The sequence below is a fragment of the Macrosteles quadrilineatus genome, unplaced genomic scaffold (assembly GCF_028750875.1).
Source record: "Macrosteles quadrilineatus isolate MER2022 unplaced genomic scaffold, UCM_ALF_1.0 Scaffold_1__1_contigs__length_201487025, whole genome shotgun sequence".
NCBI lineage: Eukaryota > Metazoa > Arthropoda > Insecta > Hemiptera > Cicadellidae > Macrosteles > Macrosteles quadrilineatus.
The window spans coordinates 63,654,633-63,673,416 of record NW_026542594.1 but is presented as its reverse complement, the minus strand read 5'-3'; the positions used below and the strand labels follow the sequence as shown (position 1 = coordinate 63,673,416).

At 38.9% G+C, this 18,784-nt stretch overlaps 1 protein-coding gene across 1 annotated transcript in view; it reads right to left on the bottom strand.

Annotated features, from left to right (window-relative positions):
- Nucleotides 1-18,784, bottom strand: part of LOC128997686 (uncharacterized) — a 96,940-nt gene that overhangs the window by 35,800 nt on the left and 42,356 nt on the right. The window contains exon 2 of the mRNA XM_054423342.1: nt 9,504-10,315. Coding sequence (XP_054279317.1) covers nt 9,504-10,268 — 765 coding nt within the window. The 5' untranslated portion in view covers nt 10,269-10,315. The remainder of the gene's footprint in view (nt 1-9,503; nt 10,316-18,784) is intronic.

Sequence of the window (18,784 nt, the reverse complement as noted above, 5' to 3'; positions counted from 1 at the left end):
TACATATATACACTAATACACACTAATATGTACAGTAATATGTGCGAAGTAAAAACACAGTGATTAGTTTTTAATTACAATTAGACTAAGAGCTAATATTTAAAGGTTAAAAAATCAATATGATCAATCCTTTAGGCTGCAATGAAGATAATTCTTTATTGAAGTTCTAAAAAGAAAAACGTATACATGAGGTAGAGATAATACATTTTAATTCAATTAAAACCACCCCCACCGCAGCTTTGGGTATTTAAGCTAAGGCCGTTTTGTTGGCTTATTGTAGTGACGTAGACCCACTATTAATAACCAATCTATTACGTGTAGATATAAAGTCAATGCTATTACACTTTGACTGGTCTTGCGATAGCAAGATGACATGCTGCGTTACCGACCCCGTGACACAGTACAGTGCTGCTGTGCGGACGATCCTAGTACTACGACAATCATCGCAGGTTAGCCAATAGCACAACATGTAAATACCCTTTCAGTTTGTTTACATTATAATTAGCGTTAACAGACGACATAAAACAGCTGTCAATAGTTTTCGATCCATCTCTTTTATTCATACGTCGGATTTACATAAAATTTATATATTTCTCGTATTAAAAAGTATGTATACAGTTTACATTGTTTTGATCTTATATTATCATTATGAACAGCTTCCCAATATTTACTTGAAATAAGAGTTCATTGAGTTTAGGAAGTCTGTAATATGGATAGTTGAATTCTATAATATTATAATAACAAATATGCATCCATTGTATACAATTTTTTAAATATGTGTAGTCAGACGTTCAAACTGCTGTAAATTAACGGAACCACAAGTAAAAAAAGAATTGTTTACAATGTTCTTGACCATAAAATTATATTTGTAATAGCCCTAATCTGTAGTACTTTCGACAGTTTTACACATTGTATGTAAAATCAAACGTAACTAGGCCTATGTCGTATGCTCCATTAAACATTGAAAGTAATTTCACATGAATAATGTTTTTTAGTAAATCAAGTAACTGGACATACTGTATACAAAGGGCCAAAGACATTACTTAATTCCTTTAAAAACATTTCTAAAACGTGTTCTTTTAAGTGTAATAGTGAATACTAACAGGGCCTAACCACAGTGCAGAGCTAAACATGTATGGATGCTGGTCAAGTTTTCTGAAAAAAAAAACACCTTAAATTATTTAATTAAAAAATTCCTATCCTACCCATGTATAAATACTAGTACAGTAATGTTTCTTCAAAATACAGCAATGTCGGTATTGTGTTATGAGTGTGTACCAGTGCCCCAGTGACTGTCGCATGTGTATTGTGTTATGTGTAGACTAATAGCACAGACAATATAATACTCTAATATCACATTGTCTGTGCTACTATAGTAGTGATGACCATGGCTACCACTGTACACGCGTGACGTGCCGGATACGGAGATACGCACCGAACATCGCTGTTGTACTGGCTACAACTATGACCCAGTGACTGTCGTATGTATTGTGTTATGTGTAGACTACTAGTAGTAATGACCATGGCTACCACTGTACACGCGTGACGTACCGGATACGGAGATACGCACCGAACATCGCTGTTGTACTGGCTACAACTATGACCCAGTGACTGTCGTATGTATTGTGTTATGTGTAGACTACTAGTAGTAATGACCATGGCTACCACTGTACACGCGTGACGTACCGGATACGGAGATACGCACCGAACATCGCTGTTGTACTGGCTACAACTATGACCCAGTGACTGTCGTATGTATTGTGTTATGTGTAGACTACTAGTAGTAATGACCATGGCTACCACTGTACACGCGTGACGTGCCGGATACGGAGATACGCACCGAACATCGCTGTTGTACTGGCTACAACTATGACCCAGTGACTGTCGTATGTATTGTGTTATGTGTAGACTACTAGTAGTAATGACCATGGCTACCACTGTACACGCGTGACGTGCCGGATACGGAGATACGCACCGAACATCGCTGTTGTACTGGCTACGCTAACTACAGTGACGTAGCCAGGGGGTCCTGGGGTCCGGACCCCCCCCCCCTTCCAGTCTTAAATATATTTTTTTGTTAAATTAAATATAATTTATAATCACCTATTGTATTGATGTTGGAGTTGGATTATTTTCAATGCCAAGAGAGCTAAAAAAGGCCGTTTTAGGGCCTATATTTTTAAAAATTTTCCCGGACCCCCCTTTTCTAGACCCCCCGGTAGGTCAACCCCCCTATTTTAAAATCCTGGCTACGTCACTGTTAACTATAACCATTGACTTGGAACCATAAATATCCTAAATGTGTATTCACTATTCAACCACGTAAAGAAATTCGACAAAGTGGCAATGCTTAATACACAACTTGGAGAGAAATGTCTATAAGTAAGGCAACACAGAATAACAGCGCGTTGACGAATGAAATTATGTTGATAGTAGAATATCTTCACCTTATTAAATAATAACACCTCTCGGCCCAAATCAACGTAGAACAGACCTCAGCCTAGATCAGTAGAGAGCACGATTACTGACAGACTATACTCAGGTTATAATGCAATACAGTATTTATTACGGAACGATAATATCATGTTACCCTTAGGGTTGTTCTGTATTGGTGTACTTTTACTTTTTAAATAGCAACAGCTGGCAAAGGATGAATGAAACATTTTTAATGGAATAATAATAGCTAGTTAGTGTATATGTTGCTCGAATTCGAGCAGTTTCTAAGTAATGCAGGAGTTATTAAAAAAAGAATAACAGTCATAGTTTCCGATGATTGAAAAAGTCAACTCAAATGTTATTTTTCTAAAGGAAATACTCACGATGTCCATACCAGTTTGATATAATCAACGTTACTGATAATTTTTCAAAAGCTTGATCTAGTTTTTTAGTGTTTGTACTAATGTTTCCCAACTTACTCATAACCGCATAAGGTTGTCATAATTATCCTCGTCGTTGATAATGTAACCTGCATGGTACCACCATGGTCACCAGTAAGTCTACAAATTTCAGTATTTTTTTTTTAAGCGATAAAATATGATCACATTACTTAAGAACTACCTGATTTCCTTGCATAACCTGTCCGTCACAATTTTATTTCCTTCAACTAGCATTATTTTGGTTTGTTGCGTCAATTGTATGTATTACCCGATATCCAGAGTTAAAAGGCTTGATGTTGTTCATATAGGTTTTTGGTTCCCTTAACTGTGAATAATAGTTGAATCTTTCAATGAAAGTTTTAGTAAAGGGGTTTTAGTGATGTAATCATATTCTTCCTTGTCGTACCAGTTTCATTTAGCCTTATAAGATTTTCCTCTGCAATTATCACAAAGTAAAACTTTATTTTAGTAGCATGCGTTTCCTTGAATTGCAGCTTAAACATTAACGTGATTAACAGCAATTAAATTGTCCAGCTGATCATAATGTAAACAAATATGTTCTTCATAAGGATAACATAAGAACTTTAAAAGCCACTATGGGGCAGAGCCCAAGGGACTGTTTTGAAAATTTAAGGTCAGATTGCGAATCTACGTGACACGCTCTTTCCAATGAGACGTGAATGCTCAAAATCGGTAGAGAAATGGCGGAGGAGTTCAGAGGACAAATTTTGTGTTGGCGTGTTAATTATATAGATTATATGGATAATAAATAGTTAAACTTCATCCTATTGAAATTCTTTTTACAAAATATATGCTGTTAAAAATCACGAGTCCAGTTTTAAGCCTTAGAACCGCCTGATGATATTGGGATGCGCTTCATCAAGGGATGTGTTTTCAGTCACAGGTATTTGAGTAAGTGTGAGCTGGTACGTTGTGAACGATATGACATAAACATGTAAAACCAAAGTAGAACGAGTCAGAACAACCAACGGCTCTGTCCGAAAAACTTCTCTGTGCATTATACTAGCTCTCTCACTGTCGCGAATGTGCACTCAGTATACTTGCAGTCCAGTACTGTACTCCACGTGCGTGTACACTCACACTGTACAGAGTGTGCATTATACTAGCTCTCTCACTGTCGCGAATGTGCACTCAGTATACTTGCAGTCCAGTACTGTACTCCACGTGCGTGTACACTCACACTGTACAGAGTGTGCATTATACTAGCTCTCTCACTGTCGCGAATGTGCACTCAGTATACTTGCAGTCCAGTACTGTACTCCACGTGCGTGTACACTCACACTGTACAGAGTGTGCATTATACTAGCTCTCTCACTGTCGCGAATGTGCACTCAGTATACTTGCAGTCCAGTACTGTACTCCACGTGCGTGTACACTCACACTGTACAGTGTGTGCATTATACTAGCTCTCTCACTGTCGCGAATGTGCACTCAGTATACTTGCAGTCCAGTACTGTACTCCACGTGCGTGTACACTCACACTGTACAGAGTGTGCATTATACTAGCTCTCTCACTGTCGCGAATGTGCACTCAGTATACTTGCAGTCCAGTACTGTACTCCACGTGCGTGTACACTCACACTGTACAGAGTGTGCATTATACTAGCTCTCTCACTGTCGCGAATGTGCACTCAGTATACTTGCAGTCCAGTACTGTACTCCACGTGCGTGTACACTCACACTGTACAGAGTGTGCATTATACTCAGTGTTTCCACACGACCAAAAAAATAATCCCGCTTACTGGGTCGAGAAATCCCGTTTTATCCCGCTTTTAAATTGTGAAAAATCCCGTTTTATCCCGCATGATTTTTTTGTACAATACCTAGTATTATACTTGACGTATCATGTTTATAAGGTTTTTTAAACACCACTATTATAATTTGCTACAGTATTTAATCAGTTTGAGTTAGTTTTTCTCTAAAATTAACTAGAAAAAAATCCAAATAGTCGTTACAGCCGAAAATCCCGTTTTATCCCGCATCCCGTTTTAATCCCGCTCAAGGTCTAAATATCCCGTTTTCGGGATAATAATCCCGCGAATGGAAACACTGATTATACTAGCTCTCTCACTGTCGCGAATGTGCACTCAGTATACTTGCAGTCCAGTACTGTACTCCACGTGCGTGTACACTCACACTGTACAGAGTGTGCATTATACTAGCTCTCTCATTGTCGCGAATGTGCACTCAGTATACTTGCAGTCCAGTACTGTACTCCACGTGCGTGTACACTCACACTGTACAGAGTGTGCATTATACTAGCTCTCTCACTGTCGCGAATGTGCACTCAGTATACTTGCAGTCCAGTACTGTACTCCACGTGCGTGTACACTCACACTGTACAGAGTGTGCATTATACTAGCTCTCTCACTGTCGCGAATGTGCACTCAGTATACTTGCAGTCCAGTACTGTACTCCACGTGCGTGTACACTCACACTGTACAGTGTGTGCATTATACTAGCTCTCTCACTGTCGCGAATGTGCACTCAGTATACTTGCAGTCCAGTACTGTACTCCACGTGCGTGTACACTCACACTGTACAGAGTGTGCATTATACTAGCTCTCTCACTGTCGCGAATGTGCACTCAGTATACTTGCAGTCCAGTACTGTACTCCACGTGCGTGTACACTCACACTGTACAGAGTGTGCATTATACTAGCTCTCTCACTGTCGCGAATGTGCACTCAGTATACTTGCAGTCCAGTACTGTACTCCACGTGCGTGTACACTCACACTGTACAGAGTGTGCATTATACTAGCTCTCTCACTGTCGCGAATGTGCACTCAGTATACTTGCAGTCCAGTACTGTACTCCACGTGCGTGTACACTCACACTGTACAGAGTGTGCATTATACTAGCTCTCTCACTGTCGCGAATGTGCACTCAGTATACTTGCAGTCCAGTACTGTACTCCACGTGCGTGTACACTCACACTGTACAGAGTGTGCATTATACTAGCTCTCTCACTGTCGCGAATGTGCACTCAGTATACTTGCAGTCCAGTACTGTACTCCACGTGCGTGTACACTCACACTGTACAGTGTGCACGCAAAAGCGGAAAGTGCAACGAGGTGTGTCATTCGTGTCCGGCGACACACACACAGGCCTACAGTAGAAGTACACAACCACACAACACTACAGTGAAAAGAGAATAAGTATTTAAATTGACAAGGGAAGATTTCTGAAGCATAATATTTAGCTTGGCAGAATAAAACAACTTTTTATACAGGAGGGCATATGCACTTGCTTGCATTACACTGGAAAATGTCCTTCCTTTGACTGGTCTACAACATTAATGTTCAGATATAATTCCATTTTGGAAACGTGGCCTTAAAATAGTCACATTAAATTTGTCTTATGGCAACATCTGCATTAATTTTGTAAGATATAAGCGTATATATTTTTTACCTAACCCGCCATGTTAAACTTACCTATCCCAAGCGTGATGTATACAACTTCTTTACTTCTCGAGTGATGTAAGTTGAAAAAACTTACTCAGTGAGGTAATGAAACCCATTTAAATAACATTGAGTGCTTAAAACCTCTATGGAGCTAACGACGTTTAACGCTAGAAATCATCTGTGCGCTTGAATCTTATTGTTATGCTTTGAAGAATTTTCCTATCCTAGCTTTTGTTTGTAAATTAACGTTACTGTTAGAAGATAAGTGAAATGGATAATGAAAAATATTGTACGTAACCCCCTGTATATTGTCCGGTCGGGTAAAATCTGGTACGTTACACGTTAAGCAAGAGCGTGTTTACATCACTTTGGTAAATTATGCAACTCGATTCCGCTCGTTGCGCACAACGTTCACCTGCGTTATGTAAAAACGCTCTTACTACCCTTGTAAGATAAATAGCTATTACACTTTAAGGGGTTTCTGTCTCAACTCACATAACTCCTCAAAGTACAATAAAACAACCTACTCATTTACCTATTTCTACTACTAGTGGGGTCGTATAGCTGCATATAGTGGCAGAATATTTCAGTTCTGGCAGACAGGCTGCAATTTTAGGTGGTTATAGTATACAAGTTTCTGAACCTAAAACCGCCCAGACCCCAATTTTTAAGGACCTTGGTCGCCCGTAATGACGTCATCAAAATGGCGGCCGTAAGAGGATACTGGGTCCCCATGAATTGGCTAAACGACCGAATGCCTGAACCGATTTCCATGAAATTTGGCACACAAGTGTTTGAATACATTATCTCGACCTGGGTTGAAAATGGTCAAGTTTCATCAAGTAATTTCAAAATGGCGGCTGATCAAAACTATTAAAAATTATTAGGAAAATAATTGTGAATTGGTTTATACAGGGAGAGTTTTAAAAGAGTTCCCCCCCTACTTTTTTATACATTTCTTAAGATATCAACTTTGAACCATGTAAGATCATTGTAGAGTAGTAAGAACTTCATTTTGACTGGTTTTACATTTTTGGCCGCCATCTTGGATCCGCCATTTTGGAAACAAAGTTATTTTTCAAATGTAAAGATAGGGTTGTGACCCACCGTTTCAAACAAAACCTTTACGCTGAATACGATGCTGCAATCCGTTAAAAAAAAATGTTGATCCATTCTAAAATTATGAGAACATTTTATAACTTTATTTTTTGTCCATTATAACATTATGGATTTACAAACTAAGGCCATAATCTCAAAATAGTGCTAGATAAGGATAAGTGGACACCACCATTCATTGTTGACCTATTTTAACTCGGTTATGACGGATGTATTTTTTCAGCCGCCATCTTGGATCCGCCATTTTGAAATGTGATAAATTGTTTTAAATATGAAGGTGGTGTTGTGACCCATCATTTTGAACTACTTTTTATGTTGAATTCAATGCCGCAATCCGTTTTTCATTGTCATGTTTGGTTTTTGAAATATTGACATTTTAAATAAAAATAATTGTTATATTTTATCAAGAAAGCTTGATAACGAAAAACGGATACAATAAAAACTAGTCGAAATGAAGTAATCGCTACTCTACAATTATCTGACGTGGTTTGGAGTTGATATCTTAAGAAATGTATAAAAAAGTAGGGGGGAACTCATTTAAAACTCACCCTGTATAAAACAATTCACAATTATATTCCTCATATTTTTTTAGTTTTGAATGGCCACCATTTTGAAATGACTTGATGAAACTTGACCATTTTCAACCCAGGCCGACATAATGTATTCAAGCACTTGTGTGCCAAATTTCATAAAAATCGGTTCAGGCATTCGGTCGTTATAGCCAATTCATGGGGACCCAGCATCCTCTTACGACCGCCATTTCGATGACGTCATTACGGACGACCGAGGTCCTTAAAAATTGGGGTCTGGGTGGTTTTAGGTTCAGAAACTTGTATACTATAACCACCTAAAATTGCAGCCTGTCTGCCAGAACTGAAATATTTTCCTGCTACCCAACCTGACTATACAACATTCCCGACATAAAGCAAACTGGCTGTAACTAAAGTAGTCCAGAAAACACCAAATGCATGTTTAGTGGTTCTAGAACAAAACAAAAACGAATATTCTTTGATCCTGAGAATTAGCAAGAAGGAAAACTAAAGAGTGCCGGCGCGGCGCAGCAGACGGGCCTTGTAGGGCAGCCGAGGCCAGATATGGCAGACACTACATTGAAATGCGACCAGCGACCATCGCCACGATTGTTCTGGGTAGGCTATTTATAACACGGTGGAACGATGAAAGTGTAGAAAGCGAAATGACCACTGAGATGCTGGGCAATGGCCACCGTAAATATCCGCTGGAACTGTTAGTGGCCAGTTGAGGTCAGCGGTCAGTTCTAGGGTATGTAGTCGTAAAATTGATGTACGTATTGCGACTAAATTGAGAGGTTATAAACAATAAATTGCAAATAGGAAATACATGTATTACGTATTGAAAATTGTAATTCGATTTTTATTTAGAACCTATTAAATAACTCTCAAAAATGACACAATTTTAAAATACATTTTCTATCAGGTAAGTGTATATCTCTTTAAGATTAATCAGTAAAATATGGACGGTTTGCTTTACTTAAACCTGTAATCATGCAAAGTGCGTTTCGAAACAGAGACGTAAAGCTAGAAAATTGTTGGATCAACTCAACACCTCAGAGCAAGGTGATGACCGATATTCATACAAGTGTTGTCAGTGGAACCTTGAGGTTGCATCAGAGACGTCAGTCGCAGGAAGCGCTCCAAGACATTACACGGTTGACAGCCCGCGAAGACGGTGTAGGTCCTAGCTCGGGACAATCAGAACACAAGTAACTCCGTCATATTATAATTTGATTGATCCATTCGATGAACCTAGCATTCAACTTCGGTGATGATGTTTGAAGGGACTAAATACAATTTAAACTCAGTAAAATGAATGTAGAAAGAACATGTGACACATAAGGAACACTAAGTCAAACAAATAGTGGAATCTGATTTGATGCATCAATTCATGACGAGTAAAATAATGTAATTGGACGACATTTAATTGATCTTTTTCGGAATACAGGAAACAAAATTCAGGTGCTATATAATATGATTGTTTACATTTAGAATGGCAGTAACATAGATTAAAATGGCAGAGGGATTTCAAGGTTAAGTACAGCAAACTTACCGATGAGTTTCTGGGCAACAGTCGGACACCTCCTTGACATTTTGGAGTTAGGGAAAGTCCTCCTAGGAGCTCAACACTTGCACAATCCGTCTGGTCCTCAGAGTCCGTAAATGTAGTAGGGGAATGTGATGAGGATGTCGTGGAAAGACTCTCACTCTTCCTCGGTTCCGACGAGGAGGACGTACTCCTGGAAGGGTTCTTCCACACGTGACTAGATGAGGTGAAGAGTGGCGACTCGGCGGTCGTAGAAGCGTCACTGTTGGGTCTAGAGGACGACGCTGAAGAGCTGGAGTAATCCTGGGGGAACCCCGAGGTCGACGTCGACGAGTCTATCTTGGACCGACTCCGGCTCGGGTCGGGGATGAGCCCTACAGGCTCCCACACCTCACTAGTCGTGCTGGTGTAGAAGTTGTCCTCTTTGGTCTCCCTGGACCTCTCGTCCACCACTTGTCCTCCTCGCGACACACTCACTTCCTCCCTCGTCACAACACTACTCTTGACACTCAGGCTCGTCTCCAGCCTCACCGGCGCCCGCAGGATCCCCGCCCGCACCAGGATCTGGTTGAGGAGGTCGCAGTGAGGGACTGTACCGTGCAGCAGCGCCTCCCTGATAGCGGCACCGTCCTCGCCCTCTAGCTTGATGGGACATCCGTTGACCAGCAGCACCTCCTCTTCCTTGACACAGGACTTCTTCTCACAGTCCACCACCTTCACCCCCTTTCCGAGGATACTCTCCACGGTCTCCTGTATCTCCGTGTCATCCATCGCTACAACTCAAGTCAACGGCTACATGCTGTCAAACTCCAACCAACCTAAAATGCAATCAAGTTGGTTAGCGAAAATGCAAACATTTAAATACACTTAAGAGAAAATTTAGATTTGGCGCAGAAAGAACCATCTTGCCGATTCATCTAATTCAGTTTATTATGTTTCAATATTTTGAGTATATCTACGAGGGAATGTGTTTTGAAAAAAAAAAAACATTTGTGTATTCAAGACTTTTAAAACAAAGAAATGTGCCAACATGCATTTAAAACACAGTTAGTTTTTTATGTAACACTCGATTTATGGTGTGGCCATTTTATTTATGCTGCATTGATCGACAAACGATGAGGGGGTTAGAGTATGATAAATAATGGTGTTATAAAAGAATATTTCATCGCTGACAAGAAAATTGAATCGATTGAGATAAATGCCCGGAGACGTGGTTATTTGACGGTAATGTCTCAGCTGGACGTGAGCCAAGAGGTTGTCGCGTCGCCACGCGCCTGAGGTTCTCACTATACTGTATAGACACACATACACACGTTCACGTATGTTACACGCGAAAACATGCCACATTCCGTCACATATAAAGTGCCAAACGGAGCTCTCGACGTGACCAGCGGAGCAATAGGTTGGAAAGTCCTCACAACCATGTAGAATTTTAGATAATACGCATTTTTTAATGAGTGATATTTTAAACAGCCTACACTCATACATTTAGTTACAGTATTCTTCTTTTTTGTACAATGCTTTTTTGTGGTACGTCTTTTTTTTGCAATAATTTGAAGGATGAAATTTTAGATGAAGAAACAAATCCTCTTTGAAAATAAACGGCAATACAAAGAGCATTGGTTATGGAGAAGGGATGTTGTCACTATTTTTATTTCTGACCAAATGGAGGCCTAGACGGTCCAAGAACATCAAGTGACAGAATAAGGAATAACGATGTTGTTAGCCGGTCCCGAGTGGACGATGACGACTTGGGTTCGAGAGTATTTGACGTTCAATAGCCCTACAGTCTCTACACTCCACACTCCAGACCTCGGCCTCTTGAGCCACTTGAGACAGCTGATGAACACTCGCACGTTGTACCGCGATCGTATCAAACATCACGACTACAATATTGACTGTTGAGGCACTGCGACATTTGTTTACAACAGTTGTAATTAAATGCTGTGACGAGAAGTTAAATGTTCCACTTCCACAACTTACAGTCCTGAGAACTAACGGAGCAAAGGCTTAAGGTTTAATTAATTAATAGACGTATCACAACTACTGCGGTTGTATGAGGCAGCGACCGAAGTTAATGAAAGCAGACGGTGAGAATTGGGGTGGATTGTAATCTGTGGTTAAGGGTGGAGAGACTCTGAGAGTGAGGAGGGGGGGAAGGTAAGTTGAACCTCACTCTGACTGAAGTTAACAGCTGTTTCAAACCCGTCTGAGGAGATTACTTCCTTATTGTTTAAAGTAAAACCTCTTAAAGAAATAAGCATTCGAGTGTCACGAAGGAGCTTTACTTCTCAACACTTAATATTACAATGTTTATTTTCTCGTTTTACCTGTTTAAGCATTGTTATTCACTCGGTTGTTTTCATATAATTTTATTAAATATAATTCATACTAATTACGTTGTAGGTAGAAGTAAGAAACCTAAAAACAAAACATAAATGCAATTTTAAACAATTTTTACAAAGTAATAATTCCCTGATCATTATTCACGGGAAAATTATTCCAACGTTCCGGGACTTCTGAGTACCAAACTTATATTTCGCACGTCGTAAGACCCTCTCTGGCGAAAGGAGGGGAAAATTGATTTTACAATCAGAATCGTTTTATAAAGCCGCGGAGGAAGTGCGTATCGTATTTCTATATGAATAAATTATTTTCGAGAGCCTGAGGGGCGACTCCCCTAGCGCGTGGCACCCTCGCCAGCTGTGAGTCACTGTACCGGAGCCACCCGGGCCACCCGGCCATGTACTGTACACAATGTCTACGTTGGTGCTTATACAAAACAAAATACAGATAATTAGATATTAATAACAACTACTATATACTATAATGTACAAGCAAATTATAAGGGTTTCACACATAGTAAACTTCTGCGGTTTTAAGAATTGACACTACGGCCTTTCTGTGATAATCAAGATGTAAAAAATTCTATGTAAACTGAAAGCGAACTTTTAATGATTCCTACAGAGGATCGTTGTGATATAACACGTACTTGAGTATGTGTATGTTATTCATTACGTCCCACTAATTCAATATTGTTATCAATCACTTTAGTCTTTGATATACTGTAATCGTTACTTGGAAATGCAAACGTACTTTGTTTATAAATGGCATTTTCAAATAGTTTACTTTAACAAGGTGTTAATGTTATAAAAGTACATCTTTAAATTTTTAGGGCGCCTCTAAACAATGTTACAATCGTATAAGTTTAAATAACCATCTTGATTGATTTGACCATTGACTATAGTCAATGATATAACCCTTTGATTATACAATAAACTATACACGGCGAAGCCATAAAAAACAAGTTTATAAACAAATAATAAATACAGTATGGATCAACAAATTATAATTGAGTTAAACAGTGTGATTGGTACTCAGTGTGACAAAAATTTTTTGGTGTAAGTACAAAGTAAATGCAGTATGATGATGCATTTAAAATGTTCCAAGTCTATAAATTAGCTTCCCAAAGAATTATTTTATGTTTTTCAAAAATAACTATGTTTTTAAACTTAATACAGCTATTTCTCAATTACCTGTAAATGGATTTGAGTAGATAATGTCATTTTCGTGTTCTACGTTACATTTTGAATAAGAATAATACAAAATGACAGAGGATCAGTTGTAAAAACTCCATTGTAAATAGATTCAAAGATAAAAATTAAGATGTTTGATAAAAATGTAAAAAAACATTGGTCAATTGGATTAGTTCACACCCTGTATACAAGAAAGTGTCGAAATATGTTAAAAACTGCGCCATTTTATAACCTTTCCAACAATATGCTACACCATTGAGCTTTATGTCTGCTTATGTACGCTTTAGTGGTTTGAAGGCTACAAAGTATGGTGTCTTAAACATTTAAAACATAGAAAGTCGGCATGTATTAAGCAAAAGTTGTATTTTTGTTTCAGCTTGAACAGTAAAACAGTAAAAAAGTTCCCTGTTTTCTGGCATTCAAACCACTAAAACAAACAAAAAAAATATCTAAACCTCAATAGTGTAGCATATAGTTGGAAAGCTTATAAAATGGCGCAGTTTTAAACATATACCGACACATTCTTGTATACAGGGTGTAAAAAATGCACCAGACCATTGTTTTTTTTTTTTATTTTTATCAAACATCTTAATTTTTATCTTTGAATCTATTTACAATGGTGTTTTTACAACTGATCCTCTGTCATTTTGTATTATTCTTATTCACAATTTAATGTAGAACACGAAAATGACATTATCTACTAAAATCCATATACAGGTAATTGAGAAATCGCTGTATTAAGTTTAAAAGCATGGTTATTTTTGAAAACATAAAATAATTTTATATTAAATGCAGTTATGACTTGGTTTATTGTGCTAATAGTACTCTAGTTTGGTAGTTTAGTAACTACATTTATCTCGCCAATTGTCCACAATATCACAAATAATCATTGGAACCAACTGCTTGTTATAATAGCACACACGGCCACCCGAGTTGACGATAGTGTAATTATAACCTTGCTCGTATTACAGCAGCCATTTAACGTTAATAGGTAATTACATAAACTCTACCTACCCATCGACGAATACGTGGCTTCACGAATAAAAACAATTTGAAGAGGGAATGGAAGATAAAAAAGTTTAATGAACAGATCTAAATGCATGAAGTGGTGGTTTAGTGTCGTGGACCAGAACATGGAGTATCGTGGCCAAGTTATGGCTGTGACACAAAAACAAACTCGGACCCCAACAGACCTCGCAGTCCAAGGATAGTGTAGCATTCAATCTAGCTGCAGGCACCAACGTTCTTGATCGAATCCCTATGAAGGGAAGAGGTTATCACATTCATGATAAGAATGGGGTTCGCGTCCACTATACCACAGAAAACGTACGACTATACTTATCACATTTTGGGGTTGTTTAAATAAAAACAAATGGATCAAAAGTATAAATTAATAAACAACAACTCAACAACAAGAGAACAACTCACGTCTTGCGAACTAGCATACCTACTATGATAAGTGTTTCTACTTTAAAATCTTATGCTTTTTCATTTGTTTGACACAGCATTTTTTACAAGTCAATAATTCCTAAAAGACAAAAATTTGATATCCATTATAGTACAATCTTCTTTACAGAGATGCAGCATGCTATCCCTAATAGGTTGTTCCTAGCGTTTACACAGTAGCTCTTCTATAATTTGTTGAAATACTGTAGAATATTGAAAACCAAGCAAAATACAAAAACTATATTTAGAATGTAGGTGACTGTGACGGGAGCATTAGGCCTACTTATTTAAAATTTTAATCTTAAAAAAGTTTAGTGAACGTAAAGTTTGTTACCCGTACAATTATGAAAAACTGCATATATAAATGACGGTATTACATAGTTTAGGTTTATGGAAATTCTTTGCGTTGCAAAAATGCACAATTGATTCCAAAGCTCAATACGATTATAACACGACAGTACGACAATAGTATTATGATTTACATGTAGTTGACAGTGTCTGCGGCGTGAGCAATTAATTGAACTGCTTTACTACACTGAGATGTTGTTTCCTAGTCTTGTTTTCATTGTTGTACGATCAAGCCCCGCACTGTAGACCAAGGTACGGACGGTTTCAGGGAACGCTATGTTTGGAGGAGGCCTGGACAGTGTCTCACATTATCTAAACACCTTATCTCTGCTCTCTGCTCGTTGATGTTTGTAGACCAACACGCGCGCTCTAGCGCTACGAAACTATCCAAATTAATAATTCTATGAAACACTTCAAAGGATTCCAGCCGACTTCACCTCTTTACAATTACAAAATCAATAATTGACCATTGACCATCTTTTCTGTACCGTGACAATTTCAATGAATACGTGTGAAAACGCTTTGTTCATAGTGCACGACTTCTGAGTAGTAGATCTCATTTTAAATCGTATAAATAAATTAGTTAGCTGAAAATAAAACTTTATCTCAGTATGTTTAGAACTAAGGTTGTGTTAGCGATTGCATCAGTACGTACAATCAAGTCTATCAAAGAGGCTTTTGTCGCGTCAGCGAGCGTCGCTTCGGGTTTCAAAGCCATTTTGATTACAAAGGACGGTCAACAACCCTACACGCATAATGTGACAAAGTGAGCGTACATTTGCACACGCAGCAGAACGCAGAACGCACACAGCAGATGGTCATCACGTCCAATCGCAACCCTTCACAACTGGCCGCGGGCGTTCAATTTGTTATTGCAGCTTCAAAGGATTTAGGGTGGATTGTTCGAACAGTTGTTCGTCTGTTATGTAAATGACTTCGCTGATGGTAGTAAATGTATAGAAGTATTATAAATTACTGAGAAAAGAGAACTAATGATTCGAGGGATTAATTTAGTTAATAAAATTAAACTTTAGAAACGTTATGAACTCTGAGTAATAGTGGTAATATCACCAATTACAAAATGCAACCTTTTCACAATCCATCAATCTTATTACTGTGCCAAAATATTGAAATTTTACGTTACGAACACTTGCACATAGCAGCTGTTTGTTAACATTCGGTTAGATCTATTGACGAGTGTCCATTGAAGGTCAGTACAAGGTCGTGTGAGCCGAGGTCTGTATTATAAACATTGGCAGATCTACACGTGCTATAACCGCTGTGCTGTGACCCATGTAATGTGAGTTAGCACGTCCGTTAAACACACTTATTAGGCATCATAATCACATGTTTTGAATCATTGTACAGTTTAAGATACAGTCTACGGGTTCACTTGCCATATTTAAAGTACTATTTCTGAATAGTGTGATTTTCTTTTTTTTATCGTCATAGCCTATGATTATAACAACTTCTAAACTAATGCACTATTCTCTTCGGAAAAGTTGAAGTTATCGTTCACAAAAACAACTGACACAATATAATGTTGATGATCTATTACGTCGTGATACTTATAGTGTAGTGTAGTTAGTATGGATCATGAATCCATAACTCATTCAACGCCCATTTCATCAGTTGGCCAATATTTGCAATCGCACACCAGGCAGAATGTGCGAGGCAATTTGGCGAGTTGTAGTTGCAAATTGAGGCGCGTCAAGCGAGAAATGAGTGAATGTTTGGCAAACGACACTCACGTACAACATTCCCGCTGGAGCGAAAATAAATGTGACTGCTGCGTCCTGTGGCGATGCTGTCGCCCATACATGTTGACGTCAAATAGCTTCATTTGCATTGCGCGAAACAGGAATCCATTTTTAAGGTGGGTTATAACTGGTTTTAGGCACATTATTTAGTTTTGTTTATTGTATATTTGCAACAGTATATTTATACACAACATATATAACACTATATTGTATATTTGTATTTATTGTACAGTGTGAAGTTCTAATTCGGATCAATACTGCAGTTTTATTTAGTGTTGTTCCACTTGTCTGCTTGTATTATGACATACCTTTCTCCCCAAAATTACGTACATTGGAAGTGTTACTTTTGTACTACGTCATAATTCGATTCTACATCCAAAACAATACGTCACGTCTAAACTCAGCCAATGTTACAACGGTGACCAGATTCATTAGGAGCAGCTGCCGGGCCCCTCTGGGTATTTCGGGCACGGGAGGCGACAGGCGGGGCTTTAGCCTTTTTTGCCAATCACAATGACAATGCGTCATTCACGGTAATTAAAGTCAACCCTCGGCACTAATTAAAAGCTATTAACTCGGGGACTCTGTAATTACCCCATTGTAATGACAAGGTGTGTGGAGCTCGCGATCACTGGGTGAGATTCGCTATGTCATCAATCACACTCGCACAACACCCGACCTACGAGAACGTTAATCCTTCGCTCGCGGATCTCAGTCTCAGTCTGATAAGACGAGAATTGATGCTTTGCAGCAACTTTGAATTAATATCTTCGCACCGGCCGACTTGCGGGTCTGCCAAAAATTTAATTTGTCAGAGTGGAAACGAGGCTTTCTTATCGTGGTGATGAATGCCTCCAGAGAGCAGCATCATTAGCGCAGTAATGAGTCGTGTCTGTCTGCACCGCTGTGTTTTGTCGCTGCCAGCGCTGCGCTATAGCGCTACCACGTAATGACTTCCGCATGGTCTCCAGCAGCGATCGCCAATTGACATTCCAGCTTCGGTTGTTGAACGACTGTCGACGATTCGTCATGGCGATTCCGCGTCATGCTGTGAGAACTTTCGTCCGCTATGAGGGTTTAAAATATGGGATACGATGACATCATACATCAATATCCTACCAATGATATGCAAATTATATTTATAATTGATCACCTAAGCAATATTAAAGGAACACGGAGGAAAATTCAAAATCTTGAAAAAGTTATTTATGTTACAAAATATTAAATAATAAACCACTTTAGAGGTAAACCGGAGTCATAAACTTGCCTAAACAAAAGGCCTGGACAATAAGAGGCGAGGCTAAAGCCGGGGATGCCAACGTAGCGATATAATGAAGTGAATATTCGGTGAGGGGAAGAGGTGTTATGGCCACAGCGCAGCTTTGCACAAACTGTATAGTCACAAAGATGCGTAACTAGAAAAGTTTGTGAAATATCGATCATTATTAAACCACCTACATTTAGTCGTGTGATAACATGTTGTATTTAACGCCAGTGACGCAGTATTATTGCAATGGTATAAGCGGGATGAATAACTCGCTGTAACTCAAATCGCTTGGTGTTTCCCAAGTTGCTGTTTTGCGCAGTGTTTGCAAAGTGTTTTTGTTGTCGAGTCCAGTTTTTCTACGGTCCCGCCAATACAATTTCTTCCACCTCGATCTCCCGCTGTTTATCTTCCGCCACGTCTAGTTCCATCAGCTACGCTACGCTGCTTTGCACCTTGTCATTTCTCACGTGATTCGTTATGCTTTCTCGTTGCTACGATTTTGATCAGATTTCGCCGAGATTAGTGGCTAAAAGGTGTAGATATGTCAATCCGATTCAAGAGTCCTTACATAACATCCAATAGCCTTGTTTAGAACCTGTACACCATGTCAGACAACATAATACTGATGGACACCTCTACATTTTCATCCAGTATTTCTGATATGATAATGAGATGTTCAATCCCATCACTCCACCCTATACAAATGAGCGTGAACATTGTTGTCAACTCCCCCAGTTGCAAATTATTTCTAAAGTATTCAGAATAAATCTGACATTGTCAAACAAATCGTCGCCGGTAATCATCAGTTCAGTTGGAGTATCTCTTGTTATTTCTCCCGTCCCCTCAGCAGGGCCGTTGATAACAAGTGCTGAGTTTCATCCCCTCTATGACTCACCATTGTACTCCCCCAACTAGTCCCCTCACCTCACC